A 17,072-nucleotide genomic window follows, 5' to 3' on the forward strand; every position below is an offset into this window, starting at 1 on the left:
CAAGCCAACATCCCGCTTTTATTAAGTACCAACATATATAAATGTAAGTATGTGAATTTAAAACGCCATGTTCGGTTAGTTCCAGTATGGTTGTGTTTGCAGTTCTAACCTAACCTATTTAACCTACTTTCTGGTAGCAGTTTCATTATGTAGGTGCCGAACTATAACGACCTAGTAGGTGGTCATAGTTCTCAGTGCTCTCACTTAATAACCTACTCTTTAGTTTTAATTTGTTGAAGATCAGAGTTTTAACCTAATCTAACCCAGCCTACTTTCTGGCAATTTGGATGGCAAATAACGTTATGGCACGTGATAATTACGGATTTCAGTAATGATGACATTATTCAAATCGTCAATATGGGAAACATATAGTTTCTGGCACGTGACGTGATCAATATTGTAAATAGGCATTAAATAGGTAATAAATAATATATGTATGACATATGAAATTATGACAAGCAGCATTATGGTTGTTGATGACTATAATGAGTATAATGACGAATCAAATTATGGCAAATGAAATTCTGTCAAGTGGGTGTACCCCATTCCAATATGCTTTAGAGACATACATACATACTTATATATGAAAAAATATAAAAGCGATTAAATATGTACTCTTATCTGTTGGTTTAAATACTTAGTCGGTCCTAAAGTTCTGTCACAAATAAAAATAATGATAAAAACAAAAGTACCTACCAATCAGTTTTTAATAAATTATATATCAATTTAAATTACATTTAATAGAGACTGAATATAACTTAAAATTATTCAAAATGACCTCCATTATTTTTAATACAGGCCAATAAACGCCGCGGTCAGTCGTCTATCGCAGCACGCACCATATTCATGTCTATTTCAGCGACTGCTTTTCTTATAGATGACTTCAGTTCAGGCTCTCCAAATTTTTATGTGGTTTAGCACAGACCTTCTCCTCTAAGACCTGCCAAATTTTGTAGTCCAAAGGATTAAGGTCCGGACTGGAGGAAGGCCAATCTTCGTGTCTTATGAAGTCGATTTTTTGACGCTCAAACCAGGCTTGAGTGGTCTTGGCTTTGTGTGCAGGTGTAGAATCCTGCTGGAACACAAAATGATGTCCTGAAAATAGCGTGTTGGGCAGATCTTTGACAATATGATCCAAAACCGTCTCTTGGTACACTTTTGCACTGATTTTGACCCTTTTCTCGCAAAAATGAACCTCAGTTGGCCCGTAATACGATTACAATACTCCCAACTCCCAACCAAACCATCACTGATGATGAATGATGCCCATGTTGATGTTGCACCCGTGGAACTATTATTTTTGCTTCTTCAGAGCTCGTAGCACACACTCTATCATTTTGTTTATTATACTTTTCTTCAACATCGAAATTTTTTTCGTCTGTAAAGAGGATATCGCGGTGTCGATTTTTCACGTACCGCTTTAACAACTTTCGGGATCTTTTAGCCTTATTGTTTTAAGACGCTCATTAAGCAAGTGCCCACTCTTTTTTTTGTATGCTTGTAGACTAAGATCTTCGTTTAAAATCTTTTTGACGGTTTTCCTACTGACACCCATCTGCAAAGCCATCAACTTCTGTTTTCGGACAGGATTTCTGGCTATACGGGCCTTGATCGCTTTGATCACTGCTGGTGTTCTTACGGAGCGTGGCCGGTTAGTTATTTTCTTGTCCTCAATACTAGAGACTTCATTATACCTATCAATAGTACGGTACACAAACCTAAGCGTTATATTTAATTTTTTGAGCAAGTTGAAAATGGTACTTGGCTAGTGCCCACAGCGGTGCAACGCTAAAACAGCTATTCGGTTTTCTTTTAATGTCCACTCCATCGCATCGTGAGTAATCGCAGCAAATGACTGTTTTTTGTTTTAAAATAATTGTCAAACATTCAAAAATGGAATCCAAAAACATTTTCTTAAAATTATGTTCTAAATTTAAAAATAAGGTGCCAGTGAGAATTTTAGGACCGACTAAGTATGAAACAATATTTAACAGTTTCAATCAGATAAGTAGGTTATAAACTATCCTTCATAAGATCATGATTTACCTAAACAATAAATTAGTGACAACAAAAAGAACCTGACTGCTAAGCCCCTTTTGTGGCGTGGTGTTTTATACATATTTTATTGTTAAAAATACGAACACGTGGCAATTCAGTGAGTTTAGTAGGTAGTTAGTGTTATGATTATGTTATGTTATGAGTATCGAGTATCTAATATTTGCCTGCATTTTACTTACATATAATAGGCTATTAGACATATTGACCGGGATATATAATTATATAGACCATGATTACCTTTTTGATTGTCGAGCTCTGGATATTTCCCGGTCAATAATCAATATGTCTAATTAAACCGTGAATCATTCAAAACTCATATAGGTTATCTCCACTGTCTTAAAGAAGAAAGAAATTACCAATACCATTCGTGAAGAAACTGGATATGTAATGTAATGTAATTGATACGAAATGATCTTTCCAAATCAATCAACATGTCTAAATATTTGTGAAACCCCTACTCGTAAACTGGAGGTGTTTTAATTTTTCTTCTCAGTTTTCAATCCTATTTAAAACTGATTTTTTTATAAACCACATGAAAGTAGGTAGCTGGTTAGATACCTACGTCAGACGGTGAAGTCATCGACTTCTAAATAGTGCGACCGTTGCTAGTACATTTTCATCACTTTTTTGTCTCTAAATCAACAGTACAGAGTAACGTAGGTACGTACTTACATCTTTTTCATATTCTGGTAAATAAATAAATGTAAAAAAACCTATGTTTCATGTGTTCTGACTAAGCAGAGATTATTTTTTATCACGTTTTCCACGTCATTCTACTAGTTATTTAAGTAATTACTCACAAACGTGCGTGGTAGATATCTAGTTAAGTCCAACTGTCTTTTAGGGTTCCGTAGCCAAAATGGCAAAAACGGAACCCTTATAGTTTCGTCATGTCCGTCTGTCCGTCTGTCCGTCTGTCCGTCTGTCCGTCTGTCACAGCCGATTTACTCGGAAACTATAAGTACTACAGTGATGAAATTTGATGGGAATATGTGTTGTATGAACCGCTACAAAATTATGACACTAAATAGTAAAAAAAAAGAATTGGGGGTGGGGCCCCCATACATGTAACTGAGGGATGAAAATTTTTTTTCGATGTACATACCCGTGTGGGGTATCAATGGAAAGGTCTTTTAAAATGATATAAAGTTTTCTAAAAAACATTTTTCTTAAAGTGAACGGTTTTTGAGATATCAGCTCTCAAAGTCGTAAAAAGTATGTCCCCCCCCCTCTATTTTTATAACTACGGGGTATAAAATTCTAAAAAAAATAGAGGTGATGCATGCTAATTAACTCTTTCAACGATTTTTGGTTTGATCAAAGTATCTCTTATAGTTTTTGAGATAGGTTGATTTAACTGTAATTTTGGTTTGCTGCTACGGAACCCTTTGTGCGCGAGCCCGACTCGCACTTGGCCGGTTTTGTTTTATCTAAACGCTTATAAACACGTTCATGTCCCAAACGATAAATAAAATGGTATTGTTTACGCATTGTGTTTCCTACTGTTGTTGTTGATGTTACTTGTTTGTTTGAAATAATATGATTACCTATTATAATAAGTTTTCCTTCTTTGCCCTGTAAACAACTTGTTATTTAAGGTTACAATAGGCATATCTGTATTAACAATTATAAATCAAGGTCAACGATTTGTTTGAAGGTGTAGGTTTTGTAACTATTAAATTAATGTAGGTAAATAAAAACTAGGTTATACTTGGTTATACCAAGGATCATTTATATAGGATTGTCAATCATCATACTAAGAATCGTACCTTAATTTTTTAACGCCACCTATTAAATACTATCATAACTAATCTTTTTTTTTCAAATGTGTATTGACGTGATATCATGATATTAAAATAAATAAATATGTCATTTGTTCTTATAAAACACAAACATATTTGGGGAATATATGATTTTTGCCACTTCCAGGCTGCGAGACAGATCCATCTAGTTTTATCCCTATTTATTTAATTGTATGAAGTTTTATCCCTAAAAGGCCCATACAATTCAGGGGTACACTTTTTTGTATGGGCTTTGTCAGTCCCGGTATATACGTCCTTGGTTATACACTTGGTTATATGTATTATTACTAGCGACCCGCCCCGGCTTTGCACGGGTACTATACCTCTACATGTAAACCTTCCTCTACAATCACTCTATCTATTAAAAAAAAACCGCATCAAAATCCGTTGCGTAGTTTTAAAGATTTAAGCGTACATAGGGACATAGGGACAGAGAAAGCGACTTTGTTTTATACTATGTAGTGATATGAATGGTGCTTTACTAAACTGTGTTTACTTACACTTTAAGTACATACTTAGTTACTACCAAAATAAGAATAAAAGTAAATCAAGCAATATTAGATTCATAATTCTATTATTCATAAATATGATTCCTACTTATAAATAATGTTTACATACATAACCTATAATTTCTCGTAATCGTGAAACGTTTTATTTCGCGGCGTGGCGTGTATCAGGTTTTTTCCGGATTTATGTCGTCACGCCACAACCACCTATCTGCTGCCGCCTGCCAGTGTTGTCATTTTAATGAACCATTGACCCTGGATTGGATCGTTACCCACATGTGTTTATGTATATCAATACTTAATACACATTGTTTCAAAACCACGTTTCTTGTAAATACGTTAAGTACTATGTAAGAGAATAGGCATTATTTTTGCAAAACAATTTAGCAATTATTATCATTATTCGGATTGTTTTCGGACTGTTTAGATAAGCTTTATGAAAATATTGTTAATATGTAATAACATAAACTTTATTTTTTTATATCTTACCCGAACCCACCGTATACCACAAAATTTATATAACTGTGAATGTAACCTATTGTATTTTACATTATAATTTATTTAATACATGGCATTGTCTTATAGAAATTTTATGCAAAATAAAATAACTGACATTCACAATCACGGTTCACAATTTCACAGTAACCACAGGAAACTATGCACTACTATCGCCATCTTGTGTTGAATAGAACCAGTTGCTAAGAAGCTTAGTAGCGTTGATAGCGCCCTCTGTGGTCGAGTAGTAAGTACGTTGTAATAATACTAATATTGGTTCGTAGATGGCACTGTAGTGCAATATCGCGCGCCACGCACGAAAAAAGTTTGAATAATTTATTATTACGGGGCCGTAATATCCTCCCGTATAAATTTAAAAGGGACAACATGGAAAATTTGCCCCTATTCCATTGTTACTCTTTTTTGTCAGACTGACAGAAAAAAGTGCATTACCGTGAGTTGACTTCTAGAAAACTATTAATCACAGAATTATAATTAAACCAGAATGAGTTGTTAGGCCAAAAAGTGTGTCCACATGAGAGGTTAAAGTTGGGGCTGGTGTCCCTCTCGCACTTATTACCACTATCAAAATCATTTGAATGACGTCATCACTGTCATCATTTGGGGATACCAGTCAATATTCAAAGTTACTACCAAATCTACTAATACCCAATTAAAGGTTTTTAATAATTGCGCAATTTTTTGGTTTTATGGCTTCATAATAATGACTTACCAATTCGTTACAAGGTATTAATACCCTTGCCTCGATATAATACGAAAATAATTTAAGAAGTTTATAAACTTAGTTATCATACAGGTAAAAATACTACTACTATAGTAATTTTTTAACACTGGTCACACGTGCGAGAGGGACACCAGCCCCAACTTTGACCCTCTCATGTGGACACACTTGTGCTAGTCTGTCAAGAACGCCTTTATGCGCAGGTGATAAGGTTCAATTTAGTATGGCAAAAAAAGTGTGAGCTCAGTCCCTATTGTAGGTCGATGCTATTAATAGATAGGTACCTATCAGTAGGTACTCTTGGTAGTCATGAATGCCTAAATTACATAATGTCACAAATTTTACTGTATTTGGATTTTGGATTAATACAACTCAAAATTACTAGTTGTTTGGAAATTGCATTTATTGTAGGTAGTTTCCATCGTTTCTGAGTTAGATGTCTTAGATGAGCCCAAAAACACAATGATGTCCCTGAGAATCTGGTTTTTTAGAAAAAGTCAATTTTCCCGGCCGGCCTCTTGTCTGGGAAATAATTCTATAATAAAGAAACAGGGCCATAAGCACATTGAGCTACATAGCTTGACCGTAACGTCTCTACGTAAACTGGTGTTGCGCAAACCAGCCAAAATGACGAAAGAAAGTGAACGCAAACGGCGTTAGTACGCCCGGCATGGCAGTGTAGTCGGACGCCATCGCCTCGACACTCGTTCCATGATAGCCAAAAACGCGCGACTTTTAAAATTCGAACGCCGAAATTCGAATTTGAAAAAGTGTTATTGTTTTTTTTAAGTGACACAGACTGTATATAAAATAGATTGTAAATATGGATTTACAAAGTGAGGCGAGTCAAGAAACGAGAATTTTAATTCCTAGACATGTGAGTGCCGAGAAAGCACTTGCGGCGTCGAACAATGCAGTGAATACGACGTTCTTGTGCCATAGCTACACTCTTCAACCTGATTTCAGAACATATGTGGAAGGTAATGCAATGAAGGAAGTGATTATCGATGCTTTATTTCGACAACTCCTCTGCCGTCGGTTGATTCCGGGATGGAGTTCAAGGACGGTCGTAGACTCGCTCCCATGGGTTGCATTATAGTGACTTTCCCAACTCCATACTTGGTGTGTCATTATGAATATTATCATGACTGGTATATTGCTGGTATTAAGATTTTAACGGCAAAGGCTACTTATTAAATGTTGGCAATCGCGTACCGTACCTACCTAATTATTTACTACAGTACAGATATAGAAGAAACTAAGTAAGTAGAGGTATGTACATGGTTATAACTAAATAGGTGTGCCTAAAATACCAGAGGTGTGTTGCAATCTTTAAAAAATATAATATGTAATTAGATTCAATACGGACGAAAAGAGGTTTTTATGAGAAACAGTGAAAAAACGTTAAAAATGTAAACGGGAGCTAGATTGAGGTATGCGTATACATACTTAAAAGGTAATCATTAAAATAACAAGAAAATAGCTATTAAAGTTTTAAAAAAGTAGTAAGTAGCTCCTAATTCAATATAACCGGGAATGAACTGAGAGGAGCACAAAAAACCTTTGACGGCAGGTATCATAGGAATTTAGATTGATTAATTATGAAAATATAAATATTCAAGTTAGGTACATACTTAAACTTAAATTATGTAGGTAGTTCTAAATCTAAAAACATAATGTTTGTTTACAAACCAACAACATAGTTTACATAACAGCATTGACCCAATATTTAATTTGAAAGTTTGTAGGTTGTTGTCAACTTTAAAATGTTATTTGTTTACACCGTTTTAGTACTTTCGTACTTGTTTCACAATCCTTTTTTTATGTTAAGATTGTTAAGAACCTATTAGGAACCCTAGGCTACAAAAAAAAAACACTAGCGGTACTAGGTAGCATAATAATTTAACAACCTACTTAATATGACATGACGATTGTTACTATAAAATTAATATCCATTCAATTTTTTCAATGTTTAAAACGGTACCAATTTTTTTATTGACATACCTATAGTACCTAAACCTACATCTCTGACATACCTGTTGTTTATAGAGGTACTATGATTTTATGCAACCATGATAATGTATGATTAAAACAAATAACATAGTATAAATACTTATGTCACTAAAAATCGGTTACAGAGATAGAGTCATGCTTCCTAAATATTATTGGTAGCACGTATCGTTTTCTCTTCTACTACTTAATAACTACATACATGCATAAAATTACTCAAAAGGGGTAGATAGACAGACAGACAGACCCGTGATCCAATCCACTATCAACGGAGAGTCAACGTGAAACGTCAAATTGGCCGAGTCGAATTGAGCCCCAGAGCACTGAAGCTCCTCAAACTTCAGCGCTACTCTTATTAATTAAGGGGTTAAAAGCCATAAACTCACGCTTGTATGTATTATACCCAAAGGGGTAAGGCAGAGCACATGAAACTCCTCAAATTTCAGCGCCATAGCATTAAGGGGTTGAAAGCCAGTGACATGTTTCTAGTCCATCGCCCCACCACAATAGGCTAGTTTCCTACTAGTCAAATCAGCTTCTTTTTAAGAACAAAGAGTTTACTCCATTTAGTATCGCGAACAATTTGGAAATATACTTGCTTCAAGTCACGATTAAAATTATTTTGCCAATATGGAATAGCACAAGTACTCGTAAATCACCAACTATACAAGTATCTCTTAACCTTTAGGTTTTGCGTTACGGTTCAAATTTAATAAACTAACTTAAATACTAACACAGACTTCAATATATAATTATATACTTAAGAACTGTCAAAACGATTTGCCAATATGGAATTACTGTGACGTCACGATCAATTCATTTACTTTATATGTTTCTCTTTGACTTATTAAATATAAATTATGTTTAAACATAACTACTGTCCATGTTTTTCTTCTAATTATGTGGAGCTTTATTTCGTGCACTGCAGAAAATATTTTTCCCCTCACTAGCTCGGAAACACGTGTTTTGTCCTTTAATACCAGTGGGTAAAAACGCATTTTATCCACTAGTGGATAAAGTAACTTTACCTTGAATATAGTCGTTTTGACTGCTTTAAAATTGATAAAAATGAGTGAATCTAGTGATGACGATGTTTTACTACCTGTGGAACTACTGAAAGCAGTGATAAACGCGTTTTTTTGCGTTTTACTTTCCTCGCTATAGTCAGGGGAAAAGTTTTGTGTTACACTCGGGTGCAAATGTATTTTACTTCTCGTGTGTTAAAAAACGAGCAAATTCAGGATTCTATTCTCGAACCACTCGCTTCGCTCGTGGTTCAACTATAGAATCCTTTCACTTGCTCGTTTTTTAATTCCACACTCGGCGTTAAAATACAACTTTGCACCCTTGTATAACAAATAACTATTATTTTAAGTATAGGAAACTGGCCTATTAAACCTATATCCTAACCTCATGACGAAGCCTGCGTTGCGGATACTCGGTTGTAGAATATTTAGTGTTATTTTTGTCCAATAAATGGTTTATTAGCTAAATACTGTCATTAAATAAAAAAAATAACCTATCCCACAGTCGTCTTCTACGGCACCCATGACAGGATAGGGGGTGGTGAAATTCTTAATCCGTCATCAACTCATCACACGGGGGATGTACTATATCCTACCAATAATAAGGATTGGTAATGGGCTACTACGATCCAAACTATAATTTAATTGGGTAGTTAATTACGAGGGTCATGCCAAAAGAAGTTAGATACTCCATGGTCATTTGATTGATACTGGCCAGTTATACACCAATGTAAAGGTAGGTTATCTGCTTATAAATTTAAAAATGGAACACTTGGAAATTCTTAGGATTCCTTTTTAATTATTTTTTTTCTAAATAATTTTGGCGGGAATTTTCCGCAACAATGGAGCTTACTCGACGTGATTTTCGTGTTATGATATATTATGACTTTAAAAAAGGTTTAACACCTCAAGAGTGTTTTGAACTTTTAGTCTCGCCTTATGGAGAGTCTGCGTGTTCACGTGCAACTGTTTTCAATTGGTTTGCTGAATTTAAAAGAGGACGGGAGAGCTTTGAAGATGAGGCGAAGACCGGACGGCCGCCAACCGCAGTCACTGAAGAAAATGTAAAGACTGTGGAAAAAAATATTCGTGCGAACCGACGAATTACATATGTAGAGCTCGAGCGTGAACTGGGCATTGGATCAGCAGCATTGCAAACTATAATTCATAGTAAACTGTCTCTTCATAAGCGTTGTTCAAGATGGGTGCCGCACAAGCTCACCGATTTACAGAAAGACCGTCGCGTGGATTGGTGCAAATTTATGATAGATAAATTCGACGCAGGCGAGAACAAAAACGTATATGATATACTTACAGGTGACGAAACATGGCTATATAACTACGATCCCGAAACAAAGCGACAGTCCACAGTATGGTGTTTTGAAGATGAGCCGACGCCAACAAAATGTCGCCGAACCCGAAGCACACAAAAACAAATGGTTGCCTCATTTTTCTGCAAGACGGGACATATTGCTACAATAGTGCTAGAAGATCAAAAGACAGTTAATTCAGAATGGTATGTGACAGTTTGTGCCCCAAGAGTACTGTCAGCTTGGTGTGACAAGCGGCCGAAGTCAGGAACCCGGCACCTGCTCTGGCACCACGACAACGCTGCCCCGCACACTTCCGCTAGAACACTTGACTATTTCAGCTCAAAAAACGTGACTATTCTGCCCCACCCCCCCATATTCCCCTGACTTAGCCCCCTGTGATTTTTATCTTTTTCCTAAAATTAAAGAAAAATTAAAAGGAAGGCGATTTGAGAACAAAGAAGATGCGTTGGCTGCGTATAATTACGAAATTTCTGAGGTGTCTAAAGAAGAGTGGTCATCGGTATTTTCTAAGTGGTTTAGACGGATGAAAACGTGTATACGTGTTCACGGTGAATACTTCGAAAAAATAGATAGCTGTAATAAAGAATAAAGTATGTAAATTTTGAGTATCTAATTTCTTTTGGCATGACCCTCGTACTATTATGACCCAACATAATAAGCATGTGATGGCCATATGTGCTCATTTGCATACTTCGTGCTTAATGCTTGCGTGTTTTTAGTACGTGCTTCGGACCGCCAGGGGCGGCTCACTCCGCGATTTTATCGCCGCGCTACATGTATGTAGGTACTATATACTTTCATACCTCAAAGATATAAAAAATTGGCATCGAACACGTTGGCAATGACATAATCGCATCTTTAAATAATGCTTCCGTAATTACATAAACGCACTTGTTCTATTCTATTTCAAGCACATGTAATCATGAACAGTACCGAATATGGATTTTGCCGAATACGAATATTCGGCCGAACATTCGATTCAGCTCTTACCGAACCGAACATTCGGCTGAATATTCGGTTACGCTATATTTTCAAAGGGGATGTTCATTAAAACTATTAAATGATTGATAATGGTTACATTTGTTACTACAACTATGTTTTTATGATTTAGTGGATAACTAAAACTTAGTTAAAACAACTCTGAATTCTTCTCAACTCTTAAACTACGGTTTTTTAACTTTTTAATAAAACAATTGTATTTATATTTTGACGCATAGGTTTCTCTTTTTTTAGCAGTTCCTTAAAAAACTACTAAAATGGGAGCTTATTATCCAATGGAATACGTAAGATCTTCATTAGTTATTTACTTTGTTTATTCGGTAAATATTCGGCAATGCAACCTAATTATTCAGCCGAATACGAACAATTAAAAACTTGCCGAATATGCCGAATACCGAATATTCGGCTCATCTCTAATATATACTGATATGATAAAAAACCTTAATGACAAAATAAAACTTACAAAAAAAAATCAATTCATCAATTAAATCTTGGTAACCCTAACCAAATAAGGAGTAAAAACAAAATGATTTAACTTTTTCCTTAATTTTTGTACAAACTTTTTGAGAACTGCTGATCTACTATTGAGAGCACATCTGTCTCTCTGTAAATCTTATTGCTACTACTAACTTACCGAAGCCATACACCGAAGAGAAGTTTCCAAAATTGCGAATATTCTCATGGAAAGTTCACGATATTGTTCTTCGCACATTTATTGCCAAGCTTTAGTTAATTTCTATAGCTGTCAATGAGTTGAGTTGATAATAAACGCCAGTGTGTGCACATGAAATGAAGCGATCGTCAACTGTTGAGAACATTGCGTAATAATTACTCATAATATGCAGCAGTTCTCGAAAACTTTGTACATAGCCACGTCAGCAAATTTTAATTGATCCTATTTTGTTACCAATTATATAATAATTATATTAATTATTATTTTGTTATTTTGTTATGTTTGTTTGTTTGTGTGTGTCGACTTTCATAAGATATATACATGATAATTGTTATACTCGTAATTAAGAAAATATAGAAACTAGAAAACTTTAATGACGAAATAAAACTTCCAAAAAAAGTTCAATTCATCAAATCAATCTTGGTAACAAAATAGGAATAAAAACAAATGATTTAACTTTTTCCTTAATTTTTGTACACACTTTTTGAGAACTGCTGGCCATAATCTAAAACATAATGTTGGTTCGCAATGCCTCGCAGGAGAATTTTCCCGTGAAAATTTTCAGTAATTTACGGAATTGTTGAAAATGTTTGCAACTTTAGTGATACCTAGTTGCGGTTTCAAAGAAATCCAGACACATGACCAAAATCCTGAATTTTCAGGGCAAACCAAACTTTTAAACGAGGAGTTTATACCTATATTGTTTTTACCATTATTTTCCTGTAGAGTAAGTATTTCTCACGACAATGAAATTAGCATTTATACCATTCTTTACCTACAATACAATGTTATAGTAACTATGATTATTTATTACCCCTCTTAGTCCTTGACCGGATTTGTGACATAATAAGCTCCTAACAAAAAAGTAGGTGTATAGCATAAAATACGATGTCAGTGGGTCACAAGTTCTAATACCTACAAAAATGTAAATTTGTAGGTATAAGAACTAAAATGTATAAATCGTGAAATCGAAAGTCAACAAAAAACGAGTTTGAGAAAACTTTTTATAGCAAATTTCGAAGTTTATTGATTCTAGGTTTTCGAAATCGCTTTTGTCACAAATTTTGTGTTTTATTCTTTAAGGTCTGGAACTTACGGGACCTTTGGTATAGGTACTTAATTCTTAATCAAGAGTAGTAAAGGTCAGTACCTCTACCACTACCTCTTAATATTTTCGTTTAAAGGCTCTCTGAACCAGTTATAAGATAACATTGGAATATTATTAAATTAAATTGAAGGCCATATACGCAGTCTTATTAAAATATCGTCAATAATATTGTTGTTTTCAATGAGGCTAAATGATGCTGGTCACAAAACTAGAAAGCTTGAAAGTACTCCGTTCATGACTGGATGACAGTATCTTCATATCTTGGGTCGACATTAGATAATACGTCCTTTTCTAAGGGCCACTTGCACCAACGAAAACAGAGGGTTAACTAGAGGGTTAACCCACCATTTTATATGGAATTTGATAGATGACAGTCCACTAACGCTGTGTTAAGTGGTTGGTGCAAGTGTGCCTGTGACGTAAAGGACGCTAAGGATGAGTAGTCTATGTCGCGGTGACACAATCTCGCGCCAAATAGGAGCTAGCTCTGCTGGCCTGCCAGACTGACTCAGGTAATTAGGTATAGGTACCTACATACAATTTAAAAGAACGCACATGTAATTGTAACATGTCAATCTCTTCATAAAATCTGTTCTTAGTTCTTACATCTGTATCAAAACGTAAAAAAAAGTAAACTTAATCTAACACTAACTACTCAAAATAGGTACCTAACAGTAGATTTTGCATGATACAAAAGCTAATGCTTTCTTTGTCAAAGAACGTAACCTTATGGGTACTTACTTTAATGAATCAACCTAGTGAACTTTTATCCTTTGCTTGTACTACTGGCGCGTTGTTAATTGTCCTCGTAACAATAAAATATGGTAAAAGATTAGAAAACTACTTTAAAACAGTTTAAAATACTATTAAGTCAATTGACATCAATGCATGCTCTAATCCTAATGGTCATGACATAACTATTGCTCTAATTTAGTTTTAGTCGAATGGCGGTAACGACGATTAGGTAGAATTAGGTTGACAAAATAAAATATTGGACATTTAAATTATGATCATAACTTATTAGCTACCAATATGGATATTTATTTATATTATCTTTCTGAACGCCACGGCTATTTTTGTTTATAAAATAACTAGGTTTTGCCCGCGGCTTCGCTCGAGTTAGAGAGAGAGACAAAAAAGTAGCCTATGTTACTCTCCATCCCTTCAACTATCTCTACTTAAAAAATCACGTCAATTCGTCGCTCCATTTTACCGTGAAAGACGTACAAACAAACAGACACACACACTTTCCCATTTTTAATATTAGTATGGATCTACATATGAACATTATTTTAAAATATATTTGGGATTCTTAGGATACTCGTGGCGTTTGATTGGATCCGGTAGTTCCTCAAAAATACCGTAAAGTAGGTAAATATTAAACCTTCATTTATTGTGCAATAAGCGATTGAGGAGTTACCTACATTAAAACTGAGACTCGTGTGTCTAATTAACCTAGAAGTCCTAGAACCACGGAGGGTCAAGTTCATATTGCTTGAGAGGAATTAGCGCACTGGTGCGAGAAGTGGTACTTTATGTACCTATGTAGAAACTTCATAGGGCCACCCATAACTATATGTACTGAAAAACTTTGTTTATGCTCTTATGTTTATAGGTCGATGGATTTTTACATGGACTTCCTATTAGTTATTAGCATCTGTGTCAAATTTTTGAGCAATGACCTAGGTCGTTTTTTATTTAAATTATCGGCTACCGCTAAGTACCATAAAGGTAGTATGGAAAAGAAGCAATAATACCTGTTAATAATACCTCTATCTCTTTCCATTATGTATGTTCTCTTGGAAGTTGTAACTCAATGATGCAACTAGAAATACATAGTTGTAATTAGATATTTTCTTTTTCTGTCTAAGCTGTTAATTTCATTCCAGCACTGCAAGTATACGGCTGGGTGCTATGGTCGGCCGCCCTACTGTGTGTGTGCTGCGTGTGCGCATTGTACGCATTCAACCTGCGCTCCGCACTTCGAAATTGGCGAAGCGCGTTCTGCCATGCAGCTGTTGTGCTAGCCGTGTATCCTGTAAGTATGCTCAACTATGCTAGACGTTGTAAAACTGCTATCAGTACTGTTTGTATAGTGTACTACCTATTTACCTAAACATGTAGGTGTTTTGGTTATCCACTTTGCTCTATGTGTGCTGTGTACATCTAGTACATGCGCTGCGACATTGTCATTGTCATTACTAATGGGCGATGCACGTTCTGACATGATACCGTTGTGCTATCCTTGTATCCTGTAATTGTATGCTCAATTTGTAGATTTGTAGACCCGCTTCCCGTCTGTGTATCAGCGATCAGGTTAGTGTAGCGTGGATCTGAGAATGAGACTTTGTGAGGCCCTCATTCTATCTAAAATAAACTACTGTCTAACTACCTACTGGCCATGTCTTCTCGAACGGTCACGACGTCTCCTTCAGAGAGTGCAAAATGCCTGCGCTAGGTTTGCTTTTAAAATTCCACCACGTACACATGTGACACCATTTCTAAATAACGCAAACATTTTAAAGATTTCATCTCGCTACGATCTTCTACTTTCTTGTTTAATGTTCGATGTCATAAATTTAAAAACCCCAAAGTACCTTCACAGAAAGTTAGCCTTCTGCTCTTCATCCCATGAAATCAGAGCGAATCGTGCTTTAGTCTTAGCCATCCCATCTCACAAAACTCAATCTTTTCGCGGAAGTTTCAAGTACCAAGCGACGAAGTGTTGGAACAATATTCCACCACCAATACGCAGAATTAAGTCTAAACCGTATTTTAAACAAAAACTCAAATTGCACATCTTTACACTACAAAAACTATGGTCTTGAACTTGAAACTTTATTGATATAAACCTTTTTTATATATAGCCTTTTACTTACAATGTAAACCGCCTGCACCACTACAAAACTACACCTAACCTAGATAATATATACATAAATACTTAAGATAAAAAAAACCGGCCAAGTGCGAGTCGGGCTCGCGCACAAAGGGTTCCGTAGCAGCAAATATAATAAACTTATTATGTCAATTTATACACCTGCCAAAATTACAGTTAAATCAACCTATCTCAAAAACTATAAGAGATACTTTGATCAAACCAAAAATCGTTGAAAGAGTTAATTAGCATGCATCACCTCTATTTTTTTTAGAATTTTATACCCCGTAGTTATAAAAATAGAGGGGGGGGGACATACTTTTTACGACTTTGAGAGCTGATATCTCAAAAACCGTTCACTTTAAGAAAAATGTTTTTTAGAAAACTTTATATCATTTTAAAAGACCTTTCCATTGATACCCCACACGGGTATGTACATCGAAAAAAAAAAATTTTCATCCCTCAGTTACATGTATGGGGGCCCCACCCCCAATTCTTTTTTTTTACTATTTAGTGTCATAATTTTGTAGCGGTTCATACAACACATATTCCCATCAAATTTCATCACTGTAGTACTTATAGTTTCCGAGTAAATCGGCTGTGACAGACGGACAGACGGACAGACGGACAGACGGACAGACGGACATGACGAAACTATAAGGGTTCCGTTTTTGCCATTTTGGCTACGGAACCCTAATAAATGCCTAGTCATATCCAATTTTTGCCCTATCTCCTTAAATAAATACCACACCTCCAGTCTTATACCTATCGAGCAGATGAAGTCGGCTTGTGGTTCACTCTGTGCAGCACACCTAGCATCACTACTCTTTCGGTTCTGACAGAATACCAGCGCTGCGGGTCTCCGTAGCTTGATGCTGAGTCAGCGCCTCTTCTTCGCACCATCACATGGCTCAATTTATTTTTATACCTTACATTGTCTGTTTGTATACGTTTAGGGTTTAGTTTAATGCATGTTACCAATTACATATAACTTTAATTCTGCATGTTCTATTTACTTAACTTTACTTTTAAATAATAACGATGTATGTATACATAAATTTCAAAATTGTTTGCCATTAGAGCCATGTAATAATGAGAAGAATAAAGATTTTTATCTATCTATCTATCTATCTATCTATCAGGTTACCTGTGGCTCTCTACTATGTATGTTTCGACTCGACACTTTCGACATTGGCAAAGCGCTTTTTGCTCTACCGCTTTGTTTTAGCCGTGTATCCTGCAAGTTTACTCAACTAGTCTCTATGCGCTACACCTACTTATGAGTGTGGTGTGCAATGTCACTCAATGTGTCACCGGCAACAACATAAAAGAAGCCTGCTTAAATATCTGACACACTCTTACTTATTTGTATGGCTCCAGAAATGAGATTGTGTGAAATATTTTTGAGGCCTTCTTTTTGTGCAATGTTATTGCCGGTGACTGTA

General features: G+C 35.5%; 1 protein-coding gene across 1 annotated transcript in view; it reads left to right on the forward strand.

Moving 5' to 3' along the window:
- Nucleotides 1–6,272: 6,272 nt before the first annotated feature.
- Nucleotides 6,273–17,072, forward strand: part of LOC125235300 (organic solute transporter alpha-like protein 2) — a 48,124-nt gene continuing 37,324 nt past the window's right edge. Inside the window, exons 1-2 of the mRNA XM_048141814.1 lie at nt 6,273–6,583; nt 14,642–14,790. Of these exons, the coding sequence (XP_047997771.1) occupies nt 6,427–6,583; nt 14,642–14,790 (306 nt within the window). The 5' untranslated portion in view covers nt 6,273–6,426. The remainder of the gene's footprint in view (nt 6,584–14,641; nt 14,791–17,072) is intronic.

This window comes from Leguminivora glycinivorella, chromosome 17 (genome assembly GCF_023078275.1).
Source record: "Leguminivora glycinivorella isolate SPB_JAAS2020 chromosome 17, LegGlyc_1.1, whole genome shotgun sequence".
NCBI lineage: Eukaryota > Metazoa > Arthropoda > Insecta > Lepidoptera > Tortricidae > Leguminivora > Leguminivora glycinivorella.